Source organism: Lutjanus erythropterus, chromosome 15, assembly GCF_056507025.1.
Source record: "Lutjanus erythropterus isolate fLutEry1 chromosome 15, fLutEry1.hap2, whole genome shotgun sequence".
NCBI lineage: Eukaryota > Metazoa > Chordata > Actinopteri > Lutjaniformes > Lutjanidae > Lutjanus > Lutjanus erythropterus.
The window spans coordinates 23,391,158-23,407,869 of NC_139331.1; the positions used below are offsets into that span (position 1 = coordinate 23,391,158).

General features: G+C 38.7%; 1 protein-coding gene across 2 annotated transcripts; it reads left to right on the forward strand.

Moving 5' to 3' along the window:
* The first annotated feature begins 20 nt into the window (after positions 1–20).
* sytl3 (synaptotagmin-like 3) lies at positions 21–16,712 on the forward strand. Of its 2 annotated transcripts, none has more exons than XM_084736755.1 (13): positions 21–1,432; positions 5,499–5,768; positions 7,278–7,493; positions 8,398–8,465; positions 8,903–8,954; positions 9,768–9,834; positions 9,969–10,041; positions 10,481–10,602; positions 11,321–11,443; positions 11,638–11,807; positions 11,903–11,999; positions 12,096–12,266; positions 13,478–13,762. In XM_084736755.1, the coding sequence occupies exons 2-13, from the start codon at positions 5,644–5,646 to the stop codon at positions 13,628–13,630; spliced, it is 1,437 nt and encodes a 478-aa protein (XP_084592881.1). In that variant the 5' UTR covers positions 21–1,432; positions 5,499–5,643; the 3' UTR covers positions 13,631–13,762. The 2 variants fall into 2 exon arrangements, with proteins under 2 accessions (XP_084592881.1, XP_084592882.1); XM_084736756.1 differs by lacking the exon at positions 21–1,432 and adding an exon at positions 16,248–16,712 and having other exon boundaries at positions 5,109–5,768; positions 13,478–13,553.

A 16,712-nucleotide genomic window follows, 5' to 3' on the forward strand; every position in this document is an offset into this window, starting at 1 on the left:
TACGTTTTGGTCTGATGTGTGTGTGTGTGCAAATGTATGTGTGTACTGTATGCATGAATGGATTATGAGACAAATTTGCCCCTGAGCTCAGACATGTAAAAGGTCTCCACGTCTCCTACATCAGAACAAGACACCCAGAGCTTCTTTTGCTCCTCTTTGCTGTGACTTTGCACCCCTTTGTAGTAATTTTGTGTCTCTTTGTGGTCATTTAGCATCTCTGTCGTCATTTTACGTCTCCTCATAGTGATTTTGTCTCTCTGTGGTCGTTTCACGTCTCCTTAGTTATTTTGTGTATCTCTGATAGTTTTGTATGTCTTTAGAGTCATTTTGCACCTTTTTGAGGTTTTGTGCCTCTTGAGGGTCATTTTGTATCTCTGTATGCATTGTGCATCTCTTTATCATTTTTCATCTCTTTGTAGTTATTTTGTGTCTTTCTATAGTCATTTTGCGTCTCTTTGAGGATGCTTTGAGCTTGTTCAAGGGCATTTTCCATTCCTTTGCTGTCCATTTGCATGCCTTTTAGTTGTTTTATGTCTCTGTATTCATTTTGTGTCTCTAAGGTTGTCTTGCATCTCTTTGTCATTTTTCCATTTGAGTCCCTTTGTTGTCATTTTGTGCCTTACTGTGGTTGTTCTGCATCTCTTTGAGGATGTTTTACACCTCTTGAAGGTCATTTTGCCTCTCTTTGCTGTCATCTTGCATGTCTTTGTAATCGTTTTATGTCTGCGTAGTTATTTTTCGTCTTTCTGTAACCATTTTGTCTCTTTGAGATTGTCGTGCATCCCTTTGTAGTTATTTTGCATCACTTTCAGTGACATTCTGCAGGTGAAGCAGAACTTTCCGGTCTGGTTGTTGTTGCACACATTGAAGATGACGGGAGGCCGTCTGTTGGCCAGGTTGACCTATTCATTAATGCATCTATGACTGTTTGTGTAAGTGTGTGTGTATGTTGCCGAAATTATTTCAACACAGTTTCTGTTCAGTCTTTTTAATCTTTGCACTTCACAGTGACTCTCTGGAGGTTGAGGTTGGTGGGCCATTTGTGGAAAATAAGAAGTTCAACAGATTTGTCTGTTTCCATTATGTGTTGTAGCTTTTTTCAGTATTGTCAGAAATGGCAGCAAGGGTCAAATACACAATTTCATAAAAAAAAACCTCTTTTACACTGACCATGTGACTTGTATTTTTTATTTCTTACCCTTTACACCTCAATCAGTGCTGCACTGAAACACTTTCTGCACACAGTAGCAGACTCGAAACAAATGAAAGTGAAGGTAACAAACCAGCGAACGTTCTCTGCTGGCCATCTCTAGATTGCAACAGTATGTGTGAATACAAAAAGGAAGGAAACTGAGCTCTGTATGTTCCCTCCTAAGTATAAAGTCTGCCACTTCCTCAGGCTGACCACTCTGGCAGTGCAATGCACCTCAAGGTAAGATCTTGCAGCTTTCTGCTCTGTGCTTCTTTAACTCTGTGGTGACCTAGTTCTCATGTCACAAACCTGAGCTCACTTTCCTTTTGATGTTGTTGTCAGACTTGTTACTTTTTTCTTCAAAGTGACGATCTCAGTTGAGATTTTGAGTGTTGAGTAATTGTTTTGTAATGATACATTTGTTTTGTAATCACACCTCACGGTGGGAAAACCAACTGTTTGCTGCTGTGTAAGGCATATTCTCTGAATCTGTGAATGCAGAAGTGGAAATTTCCTGTTTTCTGTGCAATTTAGCTTTGTTGCCTCTGGTGATGTGCTGGCTGCACGAGGTGTGTTGACATTTTGTACATTCAAGAAAACTTGAAGACTTTGTATCACAACTTCAGTTTTGGTTGATCTGTTCTTGTGTAACACACCGTCATTTTCTTTTTCACCTGAAGGGATAGTTGGGATTATTTGAAGTTGGGTGTACGAGGTACTTATCCAGAGTAAGTGTTTTACCTATAGCAGATGGCGGGCAGCACACCCCCAGTTTAGAGAAGCAGCAAGGAGTATCAGTGCAGGAAGCTCAGCAAGGTGCTGCTGTGAACAGGGTTAGCAGCAAAATGCATTTTAGCCACTTTAAAAAAGACCCACCTAAAAAAAATCAATATCAGTTTAAGTGTGTTATATTTTGAATATTTTCACCATTTTATTTTGTCGTCACACAGCCTGTTCAGTCAAGCAATTCATGTTATATAAGACAAATCTCACTTTCACCAAAGCCACCAGACTCCTTTGTCAAAAACATTTATCGTTTATGTTTGTCATTTTATCCTGCAGAAGACAGGCGCTGCTGGTCTACCGCTGCCTCGACTGGTTAGTTTTTCTGTTGTTGCTGACTGTGAATCCGGACGATCCTTTGAAGTCACACAATAACAAAAAGCAAAATGACAGGTCAGGGTAGATAGGTAGAGTTTGGTTGGTTTGGAGAGATCGATATTTGGTTGATAAAAATAATATATATACAGCGAACACTTGAACTGAGTAAGTTTTTATGGATCTTTACGTAGGTGGATAAAATACCATGCGTGTCTACAGCAGTACATTGCTTAGCTTCTGTTCTGGTGCTCCTCTCTGCTTCTCCAAACTTAGTTGCATGCCAATTGCCATTTCCTGTAGGCAATACACCAATTATGGAGAAATACCTCATACTACCTCACTTCAAAAACCCAAACTTTTCAAAGTCTAAAATATAAATGTTTGCAAAACCAGGTGCATCTATGGACCGCTGTGTATGTCTCAGAGCAGTGCAGTGAAAATGCAAACAAAAGTAAGTTTCCTGCTTATTTTTAACATCAAATTTTGATAACTGTAAATAACTGCATAAAGACAAAGTTCAGTTACTTTGAAATCCAATGCATGATTTTAAAAATACACAAATGTCAACACCATGCAGATAAACTCTTGCAAAGTATTTCAAGATCCTCTCTGCAGAGCTTATGTTCGGTCATTCTCGCTAAAATAATGCACCCACAGTTTTTGCATCAGTACTTGTGGTGTGCGAGCATGACTACGACAGGTCGACGGGTTTTTATTTGGAGTTTGCGTGTGGTGATCACTCTGGCTGTGAGCGTAGACATGCTTCCAGGGCTGACTTGAGGTATGCAGTCATTCACACGGGTCTTCCAGGAAACTGCTGCTGGGTGGGAAACATGTCAGAGACCATGAGACCAATGTAATCAGTCAGGTTTTTTTTAACTGACATTGTTGCAGTGGGCTTATATGGGCTCCCACCTTCTCTTCTCGGATATGAACTCACAGTCACCAGTAAACCACAGAATCATTACGGTCCTCTGCATAGTAGAGGCGAGTGAGAAATGAGTGTGCTTAATGTTGGCGTGATGATAATCATGTCCTGTACAAGAAAAAGCGTGTAATCAGGCTGTCAAAGCGAGCCCTGCTGGTCTTCAAATGAGGAAACAAATCACAGACGGGCATGAAGAAATGTCCGCTGCATCACTACCTTCCTCTGGTAACATATTTCACATCTTGTCTCAATGATATTTACAACTTGAGAGAGGATCCCTTCAGGCGTGGTGCACGTCAGCAGTGGACAGATAACAGCTGTGTGAGCCATGACACCTAATTACAGCTGACACTGATTGTTTTCTGTGTTCGGCCTCCTGGCAGCTCTGGATAGTAACAAGGACAGGCTCTTATCTACCAGTGCAGGCTGGCATTCAGCTATTCAACAGGCTGCTTCCTCTCCACTCCCCATGCTTCACTTGTCTAATACTGAGGAGGAAAATGTTTTTTATACCAGATTGAGATGTGTGCCATTTGAAAATGAGACTCTCTTAGGAGCTAAATGAGAGTTTAAAGGTCCAGTGTGTAAGATTTAGGGGGATTCATTGGCAGAATATGGCAGAAATGGAGTATAATGTTGATAAGTGTGTTTTCATCGGTGTATAATCACCTGAAAATAAGAATCATTGTGTTTTCGATACCTCAGAATGAGCCAGTTATACCAACAGAAGCAGTGAGTCCTCCTCCATGGAGGCCACCATGTTTCTACAGTAGCCCAGAACAGACAAACTAACACTGGCCCCTGATACAGCTTTTCACGGTTTGCAGAAGTTTCACAGCCAACATAGGTTCTGTGGTTGGAAGGGGAGAGTGAGGCGAGTGGTATTCAGTGGGTTGCCATCAGTCAATCCATTGGATTACAAAAAAAATATATAATTTAATCTGAATATTTTTTGGATTACTTCAAAATCAAATGAGGTGCACACTGGAAAAGTTTGACATTTTTGGAAACAGGTTCATTCACGTTCTTGCCAAGAGCGCAATGAGAAGACTGATAACGCCATGAGCGTTGTTATATTGGGGTTTATGGGGTTAATTTATGGGGTTTCAGATGGACAGATTTACATGTTGCTAAAGTAGTTGACTGCTAACTGCAACTAATGGTAACGTTAGCCACAACAGCTAACGTTTGCAGTCTTTAGCTGACGCTGGGAGCAGAGTAGGTGGAGCAGAGTGAGCTGGCAACAGAACTGAGCTGAGTTGCTGCACTGCTAACTGTACAAGTAAACATTAATGTGAAAGCTATCTGTGCATCAGGAAACTCCACCAATCACCAAAGGACATCAGATGGAAAGGCAGAAAACATTTTATCCGTAAAATATGGTCCAGTTTCACAAACAAGATAACATGGTTTTATAAGGTTTAGATGTGCTGGAAGTCAGATTTTGTTAGCCAGACTAGCTGTTACCTCCTGCATCCAGTCTTTATGCTAAGCTACACTAATTGGCTGCTAACTGTAACAGCATACAGATCATCTAGATCTTGGCAAGAAAGCAAATGAGCATATTTCCCAAAATGTAAGACTATACCTCCAGCAACAAAACATTCAGTCTGTATTTACACTTTATAGACCTTCCAGTCTTTATTTACAAAATCCCAAAGCTTCCACTGATGACTTTGTTTTTTGAAAATGCTATTTAGCTGTTTGAAAAAGATTTGATTAAGTCTCCTGACCTGAAAAAAGAGGGAAAAAAAGAACTAGACCACAGATGCACGTAAGCCATCAATAATGCAAGGGTTGGCATTTGGTTTGTTTTGCAGCGCTGCCATCAGTGAAGCATCACTGCTCTTCCTGCAGCTGAGGAAGCGGTGGTGGTTTGCCAGGTGAAAAAAGCCTTGTGATACTGACATATGAGCAGCCTGTGAGCAGAATTTGGAGCTTAAAATATTGAGCAGATGGAGGTCTAATAGCGTGTTTTAGTTTCAGATCTCGTCAGATTATGTGTTGGTCTGAGGAGCTCTGAGGGTTTTCTTGCTGAGTAACTATATGCGTCATCAGGTAGCAAGAAATGCATATTAAAAGAGGGTATTTCCACAGTTGTCAGGGTAGTCAGTGAAGTGTAATCATCCAAGTGGACACACTACAACTATCAGCTCAGGAGGGGCTACATCCGGCTCTGACGTGAATGGGGACTCCGTGGAGATCAGGATCAGGGAAAGCACACAGAATAACCTTTACTGTCTCTCTCTTTTTATGAAAAAACCAAAACTCTTTCAGCTGCTTCAGAAGACTAAAGAGGAGGTCTGAGGCTGGGCCCGGTGAAGGGGAGGGTTAAAGAGGAGGGGAGGAGGAGAAGACGGCAACAAAAAGAAGAAGCAGAGAGGAAGAGAAGCAGAGAGGAGAGGACCGGTGAGAGTTACAGATGATCAGAGGCTGCTGCTGTTCAAAGATGGATTTAAGTTTGCTTCAAGCTCTGGAGAGAGAAAGAATCCTGGAGGTTCTGCGGAGAGACAAACAGCTGCGAACCATAGAGGACGACAGAGTGAGGTGAGTCATTTTTGTCCACTTTCATAGATGTTTCTTTCACTGATGCTGAAATAAGGATTTATTATGTACTGGGACAAAAACAGAATGCAATGATTCGCTAATTCTTTTGGACCTATATTCAGTTAAATACAGTACAAAAAGAAGATCCTTAATGTTCCAGCTGATAAAATGTTGCTTTTTTTTTTTTATAAATATACAGTCATATTGAAAATTGTGTTTGCCACATATTTTTAAAAAGTTGGGACAAGAGCATGTTTACCACTGTGTTACATCACCTTTTCTTTTAACAACACTCAGTAAGCATTTGGGAACTGAGGGCACAACCTGTTGAGGTTTTGAAGCTGTAATTCTTTCTCAGTTTTGCTTAATATAGAACTTCAGGTGCTCAACAGTCTGGGGTCTCTGTTGTCTTATTTTGTGCTTCATAATGCACCACACAGTTTCAATAGGAGGCCGGTCTGGACTGCAGGCAGGTCAGTGTAGTACCCCAACTCTTTTACTTGGCATTGTCTTGCTGAAATAAGCAGGGACGTCTCTGAAAAAGACGTCATCTGGACGGCAGCGTAAGTTGCTCCAGTGGTGCCTTCACAGATATTCCCATGATGCCGTGGACACTAACACACCCCCACATCATCACAGGTGTCGGCTTTTGAAGTTAGTGCTGGTAACAATCTGGATGGTCGTTTTCCTGTTTAACTCGATGGTCATGACACCCATGATTTCTGAAAGCAATCTGAAATGTGGACTCGACAGAACTCGGCACCGTTTTCCACTTCGCATCAGTCCATCTCAGATGAGCTCGGGTCCAGAGAAGTCGGCGGTGTTTCTGGATGATACGTCTTTCTGTTTGCATGGCAGAGTCTCGCCCATGTATTATCGTTCATAAAATCCGGTTGGTTTTTAATGCTGTTTTTAATGCAGTGCCACCTGAGGAGTCAAAGGTCACGGGGACTCAAATTATGGTTATCAGCCTTGAACCTTACGTGCAGAGATTTTTCTGTATTCTGTGAATCTTTTAATGATATTGTAGATCGTAGATGGTGCAATCCCTAAATTCTTTGTAGTTTTATGTGAGAAATGTTTTTCTTGAGCTGTTGGACTATTTGCATGTGCAGTTCTGAGCCTTTCAAGGAATCCCCTTTAATACTCGAACATGATACTGTCACCTGTTATCAGTCAACTCGTTTACCTCTTTAATGTTCCAAACTGGTGTTTTTTGAGCATTACATAACTGTCTTGCTGCTCTTGTCCCAGATTTTTTTGAACATGTCGCAGGCATCAAATTCAGAATAAGTGTGTACTTATAAAAACAAGAAAGTCTGTTTGCACTTTAAAAATATTTGTATTGTTTCCAACTGAATAGAGCTGGAAAAGAATGTTACTTCATTTTGATTTCTATTGTGTCCTTCAGTATATTTTATACACTGGAAATCACACTATAAAGACGGGGTGTTTAATAGCTTTGACGGTGGTAAAAGATGTTTCTGATTTCTTCCATCTTCATGTCAGGAGGATGAAATACGAGCTCCAGGAGCTTCGGAGGAGAGGCGCAAAGAGCTTCGCCCGGCAGTACGGCGAGCGGACCTGCGCCCGCTGCCAGAGGCCGCTGGGAAAGTTCTGGAACTCGGGCGCGGTCTGCCACGGCTGCAGCCACCGGATCTGCAGCAGGTGCCGCGTGAGCGTGGGAACGGTGGACTGGAAGTGCACGGTCTGCCACGCCTACAGGTGCCGTGAGAGAAGTGAAATGTTTGACTCAGTCGTACTCGAATCACAGCACAGTATGAGTGTACACGTAATTTACTTTCTGGCTTTTAACTGTTTTACGCTGTAATGAGATCCTTTATGTCAGCTCTTGTTTTGCCACTTTAAACTTTAAATTTGAACGTCCTTCAAAGGTATAATCCACATTTTTATTAACAGTGTATAAAACAGGGCCCCTTATGATGATGAACTCTCAGATAGTTTTGGCTTTACAGAGTTTTATAATGAGATTCAGCAAACATTTATGATGACATATAGTTGAACATGGAGGTCATCTGCTGTGCCTGTTTCATATACTGTGTTGCTTTGCGAGCGTCTTTGATAAACCACACAACAGCTCAGAATAACTGTGAGTTTTTGGTAAAGGCGGCATGTCATTTTCTTCTTTAGTTAGTGACACTATAAAACACTGATTTTTGATGAGAGATGTATACACTTTGAAATAACATGTTGCTGCCAAATGCAGGGGTTCAATACCTGAAAGTTATTGTAAACAAACATTGTGATCAACGTAAAAGCTGACATGTCATATGAAATATATTAGTCACTTCTCTCAAACGTTAGTGAATGTTCAAGTGTTGCCGGCCACTCGATAGATTACCATTAAAGCTGTAGAGTGAAGCAAACCTACAAGCCACTTGCATATTTTACCAGCGTTTGGGTTGTGACCGGTGTCAAATTTACACCCTGAAAGTAGAACATTGTGTATAAAAAGACAACCACAAGCTCAAATAATAATAGCAAAACCTGAAACTAATACTGTCGTCAGATACAGTAACTAGATCTGTACATGCTGCCTCTTCTTCTTCAGTATGAGTGTTAACGGTGTTGTAATGTTAATCATCATCAGTGTGTTTCTTCCTCACAGGGAGGTGAAGATCAGGTCTGGCGAGTGGTTCTTAGAGCAGAGGGCACAGAAATTTCCAGCCACCGCAGGTTTGTTTACAAAACTCGGACTGCATTTTAATCATGAATTATTGATGCTCCTTTGATATCATCCAGTTTAACTACATCGAGTAATAAAATATGGATGATCCTAGATGTTTGTTGAAGCCGTTTGCTTTGTCCAGAGTTTAAAAGTTAGTGAATTATTCAGTGTGGTAAAACATCGTCATAACAAGCTGAATGCTGCTGTGTGTTACAGTCTTGCGAAAAATGTAAATGCTTTCTCCTAGTTTTGAATCTTTACATAGCTGATAATTGTCTCCAATCTGACCACAAAAGAGAGTGTAATGATTTTCAAACTGTGTAAACACTCACGGGGAAATCGCCCCGACGCGTTGAGCTCCACCCATCTCTTTGACAGTGTGTAAACATTTGGTTTTCACGCTTGTGGCTCCACAGGTCATTCATAACATTTCTGTTCTTTACAGACAAATATGAGACTGTCGGGGAGAAACTACTGAAGACCTACAACGTGCTGAGGTGCGAGGAAGCTGGACATGTTTACTTTGAATATTTGTAGCTGCTTTAATTCATTAAATGAAACACTTGAACGTGTAGTCAAGTGCATTTAATTTAGATATACTCACTATACCTCCATGTGCACTCGATTAATGTACTGTGTGCTATTTTTGGTGCACTAACAATGTAATGATAGATCTGATGAACCAGAATACAACTGGTCCACCGCTTTTCTGCTCTGTGCTTCAGCAGCAGTTGAGCAAGCTTGGTAGCCAGAGGAACCTTTCTGGTCACATCTAGAAAGGAACCTGAGATTTGCGAAACTCTTGTGAGATTTGTGCCCATCTCACACTCCTGCCCATCAATACATCTTTTTTCTTCTTTTTTTAAACTAATGCTTTGCTTTTAAATGTACTTTTACAGCCTGAAGTTTAAACACTTTTCACTTAAGTTTAGTCAAAACACTAAAATAAGAAATGAATTTATAATTTAACCAAAATGTATAGCAATTTCAAGGACATTTAAATACTATTAATTAATTTAATTACTAAAATAGGTTACTAAAAAAGTCTATTTTAGTACATTAAAGTGCATGGTGTTTCAAAATAGTACTGTCAAGTCACTTAATTGTATAATAAATTAATTGTATTTCAGTATATCATTAATGATATATCATTAGCATACTAAATATGATATGATCAAAATTAGCATACTTTTAGAACATTAATCTTGAGTATAAGTATACTTAAATTTGTCCACTTAGTCTACGTCATTGTACTTTTTTTTACCTGGTAAAACACAAAGTAACATGTTATTTTCTTATTTTTTTCACAGTCATATATCAGTTGTTCCTCCCACTCCTCCACCACACTTGGATTATGGCTTTCTGAGCAGATCTGGGGTAAGTTTCTGGCACATTTTCAGCTTTATTTCACAGTAAAAGACAAAAAAAGTTGTAAGTAAAAAAACAACAACAACAAAACAGTAAAATAAAATGTGAGAACTGAGTGTCAAATGTTTTGTTTTGATCTGCAGGATTTTAAAAGCTCAAAACCTTTCACCAAATCTATGGAGGATTTGATGGTTTCCTTCACCAGTCATATTAGAAGTAAGTTACATGTTTTTTCACAACTTAAATGGTTACTTCCCACACAAAATGTAAGACATCAAATATTGCCGGTGAACATCCTCTTCTGGGTATTATCACAATAATCTGATGAGCTGAAGATTAATGACCACAAAGGAAATGTGCCTGAGGTAATGTGATGCACAAACACGCCTGTGACATCATCATCCTGACTGCATCAGCAAAAATTGCAGCGGATGATGAGCACAGATAGCAGCAACGTGTTGCATACTTTACAAAAACCCCCTCTGATATCACAGACCTCTTTGAGCCAATTGTAATTCATCAAAAAATTTTCCAGGCAGTGGACAGATCATCTTGCTCTAAATCATTTTAAGTGTATTTCTCTCTAAGTTAAGATTCACTTTGTTGTTGTTTTTTCTGAGACTTGAAGTGTCTGACTTTTCCTTTCTCAACGCAGAGATTTCCACATCTCAGAACGATGTGCGAGGAGGCCTGCTGAATGTGGACAACAGCGGGAGACGGTCCATCTTCAGCACCCAAAAGAGTTTGTCTGACACTGAAATCAACAAATCTAGCGTGGTAAGTCCGCTGCAACACTTCGTACATTCAGTGCATCTGCAGTTGCTGCACAGGCCCAGCTTAAAACGATAGTTGGACCAAATATCGGTCTCTCCAAAAAAAACCAAACCAAACAGCAAAATTAGTAATTTGTAGAACACAGGAGTTGTTGGTCTGTCGCTGCCTCGAACAGTTTGTTTGTCTAATTTGAGGAATGTGAACTAACCTTTTAAAACATCACAGTCACACAAAAACAAATTAAAAGATTGAGGCAGCAGCAGACCAGCAGCTCCTGGCTTGATGAAGTCGTTAAAATATTTAAAAAAAAATGCATTTAATTGAGATTTGATTTGGCTTTTATAAATGGCTAAAATATGTTTTCCTGCTGACCCCATCTACAGTTGCAAACACTGAACTATCCCTTTTAAAATACTGAACAAGCAACAAAACTGATATTTCCAGCCTTACTGGCCGACAGGTCTTGTTCAGACAGAGCAGCTGCAACAAATTCAGCCCGATCAATTGGCTTTGATCAGATTCATCTGCTGCATGCTCGTTAAGACCGAGCTCGCTTTCCTGAGAATTTTTCACAATCCAGTTTGTCTGATGAGATCATGGTCAAGGCCATTAAACAGGCTTAAACTAATCAAAGAGCTCTACTGGTCCCTACTGGTGACAAGAAGGACTGACTATCAGTCTGTAAAAGCACAGTAAAGAAATTATCCTCCTGTTTTTGCAGCTGTTCAAAGTCCCCAGTCTTCCAAACCTGTTCAAGAAAAGCAAAGACAGCGACCAGGAAGGCTCCTCCACCGGGGCAGAAGAAGAAACTTCCATGGGTTCTGAGTATTCTGGAGGATACAGAGTAAGTAGAAGCTCGTAATGAGAGACAAAAATCCCCAAGTAACATCCTGTGACGAATATCACTCTTGATAGCAATCAATTCAGCCTCCTAGCTCATCTGCACACTCTGTGAATGTAATCACATCCTTCAGATAGTATCTTTCTGCCTTTTCAAACGTACGATGAGAAGCTGCAGCCTGTGCTTTGCCTCCTCAGGGCAGCAGCAGCAGCATCAGCACAGACTGCGGCCTGTTCGAGGGCATCAGCGTGGCGGGAGAGCTGGAGCTGGCTCTGGCCTACAACACCCACTCCTCCTGTCTGGAGATCACAGTCGGCGCCTGCAGAAATCTCAACTATGGAGACGTCAAGAAGAAGAAGTGTCACCCGTAAGGATAATTAATATGAGACAGTGTGACCTCAATTAGTTGTCTGATTGTCTGTCTAAACCTCAGCATCCTGTATGTCTCATTTATCTGTGTAGATACATCAAAATGTACGTGCTGCCGGAGAAGAGCGGCAAAATGAAGACGACAGTCAAGAAAAACACAACTGATCCAGTTTATAATGAAGTTTTAAAGGTAAGAAGAGGAAAGTTTTTACTTTAAGTAATTATTGTGTTTTGGGATCATACCATGCTAATACATTTATTTTTTTGTCTGTTTTTTTTTTGACAGTATCACATAGAGCGCCACCTGCTGTTTGGAAAGAGACTGCAGGCCTCTGTGTGGCATTCAGGAACCCTGAAAAGGAAAGCGTTTCTCGGTGAGGTCCTCATCCCACTGGACGGCTGGAGGTTTGAGGACAAGGCCTCCCAGTGCTTCAACTGGTACCCACTGTGTCCAAAGGTAAACCAGAGCCGTGGAAGGTTCAGACATACAGCTGTTATGTTATACAGATGTGGAGAACAGCATTACAGCTGAGGTGCACCAACAAGGATAATTTTTAAACCTGATTAAATCCTGCTTATGTTGCACCAAACCTTTAAAGTAGCTAAAATGAAGAAAGACTAAATTAAAACCTCTCTTTAAACCTTTAGTATTTATGCTAAACCTAGATTACATTTATTTCTGTTACACCATAATGTTAAATGTGATCCAGTATTAACTTTAAACTGACACTTGAGGTTTTACTTTTATCATAGCTGCCTTTTTAAGATTGATTAAGGGAAATGATTCTCTGCTGAGTCATCATAAGTAGGCTAACCAATTTCTTAGGTAGCTAGCAAACAATATAATATTTTTTGCTTTTTAGCTAGTTAGTTAACAATGTAACATGTTGTTAACATTTTAGCTAGCTAGCATTACATTTTTTGTTTGCTAGCTAGTATATAGTATGTTCTTTGCTGTTGTTTGTTTTTAGCCAGCTAATTAGTGACCAATGCAACATGTTGTTAACTGTTTAGCCAGCTAGCAAACTTTTTTCATTTTTAGCTAGCTAGCAAACAATATGTCTTTCTTGTTTTTTAACTAGATGGTAAATAATTTAACTTTTTTGTTTTTAGCCAGCTGACAAACAATATATTAAAAAAAATAGTTTCTAGCCAGGTAGCAAACAATGTAACACTTTCTAACCTTTCTTCAACGTTTTGTTTTTGTTTTTAGCAAACATTGTGTTAAGGAATACAGAGCAAAGGAACAGTTTTCCCCTTCCTGTACACTTGCTAGGCCCCAAATTTTTGTCTTTTATTTCTGTTAATTTGGGTGAAACAAGCACCTCCATGTTGATTAAACTCTCTTTTAATTTCAGTTTACATCATAAACTTGATTTACTAAACTGCGATTAGTTTATCATCATGTAACATAACTCTGCTTAATTTTAAATCTTAAATCTATACTATAATCTATACTAGTTTTATGAAACTGTGATCATAACTACTCTTAAATTAATCTTTGTTGGTGTAACCCAGTGTAAAAGTTCTGCTGTAAACTGACACCCAAAGTGTTCAGTATTAAAAAAGTTTTTTTTTATGTTTTTAATATTGAACATATTAGGTCTCTAAAGTGTTTTGTTTAGATGCATGTGAGCTTATTTTCTTCTCCTCTTTTGTGTCAATCAGGCTGAGAGTCCAGAGGGAGGTGCTGTGGAGCTGGACGGAGGAGAACTGATGGTCAAGTTCAGCTCCAACAACCAGGGTGAGCTCCTGCGGCTCAGCTCCCTTAAATTTCTACAAGAAAGAGACACACATCTGTCTGTTCGCCACATCATTTAATATTAATTTACTGTGATAATAACTTAATACAAACACATCAGCAGTTTCACCCAGTAGCTCAACTGCTGGTCATCCTCAAAGTCTTGAAAAAGGATGATACTGCAGTTGTCAGTTTGCACAAAAACACAACAATAATGTATGTGAAGAAATGAAAGCAGCATTGTGTTTGATTTTTTTGTTTGTTTGTTTATTTATTTATTTATTTATTTAAAATCAGTTTTCACCCTTACTTTCTCAAACCATACGTAACATTACATCTTTTAATTTAAAATAAAATGTAAATATCACCAAAGGCTACTTTTTATTGTGTTTTTCAGGAAGTGTGGGCTGGGTTGGGATTTACTTGATTGAACTTGACTTGAGTTGCACAGACAATGTTATATTATTTGTGAAAATAATAAGAATTAACTCAAATAAGAATTCTACAGTTCATAATACATGTCAGCTGCTACATATACAACATATTTACCTTCTAAATCAAATATAATGTATTTGTGTGTTTCATTGTCATGTGGTTTAATATGTTACAGATGAGCTTCATGTGTTAATCAGTAATACAAGAATAAGGTGTTCAACATTTTGTGTCTCCTCCTGAGACACAGAAGTGAAAAAATATTTTTCAAATATTAATTACCAGGTCTTAGGAGGATGAGGAAGCTGTTTGCATCTTAATTGATACACGAGTTTGTGAGTTTCTTTACGACATCAGTATGATCAGTACTTTCCTGAAAAACGTGTTGCATGCAATCAAAAGTTGCAAAAGTTGTGTCCTCTGCTCTCTGGAGGATTATCAGTGCACTGCAGGCAGCAACCTGCAAAATCCAACATGGCTGCCTTCACATACTGAAACACACATTTTTGCAGGGAAATCTTTGTTTTGAAAAAGACACTGTAACAATAACAGTTATATTGTAAATAATATTTCAGCATGGATATTTATTTTAGTGAAACAACCTATTATTGATATTATTTTGTGCCTTAGTTTACAGTAAAATCATGTTGAAAATGTACATATCAAATATGATACAGCAGTACGACAATACAGCATATTAGATCATTTATTTATGAATCCCCCTCCCATTATTCTACTGAATTTCATAATGCAATCTGCATTATATCTACCACAGTCACAAATACACTCCAGACCAAACTAATTTAAGACTGACAAGTCATCGTAAGATAAATTTAGAGTGAAGATTTTGACATTTTTGTGATTTTTACATATGGAGCCTGCTCAAACAGTTGTAAGCAAGTGAAACCTCACTAATATAAATTCAATTTACACTGACCAAGCTGTATTTACCGACCAAAATGCTAAATAAAAAGGTACCTGTTTGGGAAAAAAAGAGAACTAAACCAATCAAAACTTGTTATTGTTTCTAAAATAAAAAATTATTGTGATCAATGAATTTTCATAAAGGCCTGACATCAAATCTGATACAAACTAAATATATCTGTAAGTGATAATTTCCCATAAACACTTAAATTTTAAAAAAAAATTATAATTTTCTGGCAATTTTTGATGTGTCATGTTTTATAAGGTTTTATTACAAAGCTTTCTTAAATACTCATTTCTTATTGGGCAATTACAGCATTCTAATGTCTGTTATTTCTGAATAACAGACCGTTGCTATGTAGAACAGACCGTTGCTATGGATACTGTTCTGATCATAGACTCTGGAGGAACAATAAAATCATTGTTAAATCACTAAAATCATTTAAAAATTAATATTTTGTGTCAAATGCTTGATTGGTACATAACCATATAAAAAGAAGGATAATGAACAGCAGGTCACTATTGTGAAATAAAGTCATAACAATGTTTGTTTGTCTCATAAATGTATGCCAATCTTTTGTAAGTAACCTAGTAATAAGCAAGATAATGTACAGTGAGCAGGTTATTATTGTTCACAGTAATGACCTGCTCATTGTACATTATCTCTTACATAATAAGAAACTTTCTCCAAATAACAACTTACTATCTCAATAATGGGAAACTCATTATTAATGACTTATCTCAAAATAATAAATTAGTATCGCAAACTATTAAGTTTAATGTAATAACAACTTAGTATTTAAGTCATACTAACTCATTATTTTCACACTATACAGTTTCTTCATCACCATGGCAGAAATCAGTTTACAAAGAATGAGATTTACAGATTAAAAAAAGACAATAAATAAAAGTTCAAGTTTTAAGTCCTCCTTTGCAAGTAAAGCAGTGATAAAAAACAAACCATGCTTGAGCAGGTCTTGGTTCTTTTATTCCAGCAGTAGGTGTCAGAAGAGCATCTCTTATGGACGAGACAGTCCTGCTCTCACAGTCTTACAGAGGTGAACACTGTGCCACATGGCAATGATCGACTAACTGTCCTTATCAAGGTGCCAAACACCTTCCCATTAATGCAAACACTGGTCAGGAACACCTGCGTCAGAGTGTAAATACGCCTCATTGTGGCCCTGCGTGTCTCTTTGTGTGTGTGTTTCAGCGTCCGCAGGCCCGAGGGGTGTGTTATGTGTGTTCTGGTGTGTGTTTATGAATGCACTGAAGAGTGTAAGTGTTTAATAGGCATGTGGGTGTGTTTTATAAAGCTATTTGTATGTGTGTTGTGTTTAGGTGTCTGACTTGTGGAGCAGGCAGACAGCTCATCCAGACGACACCCATTTCTGAGGGTGAGACCAGGCTGTTTGACAGAGTCTCTCTGAACCTGGAGCTGTGGGACCAAAACCCCTCCTGCCCCTCTAAGGGACCCCGGGGAGGGGCTGAAATAGACCCCGGTAACAGCAGAGACTTCCTTTATCACATCCTAAATAACTAATCATCTGGTAATTGCACCTATGTCACAATAATAAGAATTTAATGGTGGTAAGCAGACATAAAGACATTTTAGACATTATAAATGTATTTGTCAACAACAACTCTTCCTGTGAAGCATCTGTATCACACTCATTCATGAGAATTGGGACAAAACTATATTTTGAAGGGTTTTGATTTTTATTCTTCAATTATAGTAGAAAATATATTTTAAAAGATCAGATTCTTCATTATGAAAACGTGTGATGCGCTACCTCCTTGTGGTTT

Bases quoted from the DNA above. Each gene is read 5' to 3' on its own strand.
- sytl3 (XM_084736755.1), top strand. From the start codon at position 5,644: ATGATCAGAGGCTGCTGCTGTTCAAAGATGGATTTAAGTTTGCTTCAA. The intron at 8,466-8,902 runs GTTTGTTTACAA...TGTTCTTTACAG, and splicing joins GAAATTTCCAGCCACCGCAG to ACAAATATGAGACTGTCGGG. The intron at 12,267-13,477 runs GTAAACCAGAGC...TGTGTCAATCAG, and splicing joins GGTACCCACTGTGTCCAAAG to GCTGAGAGTCCAGAGGGAGG.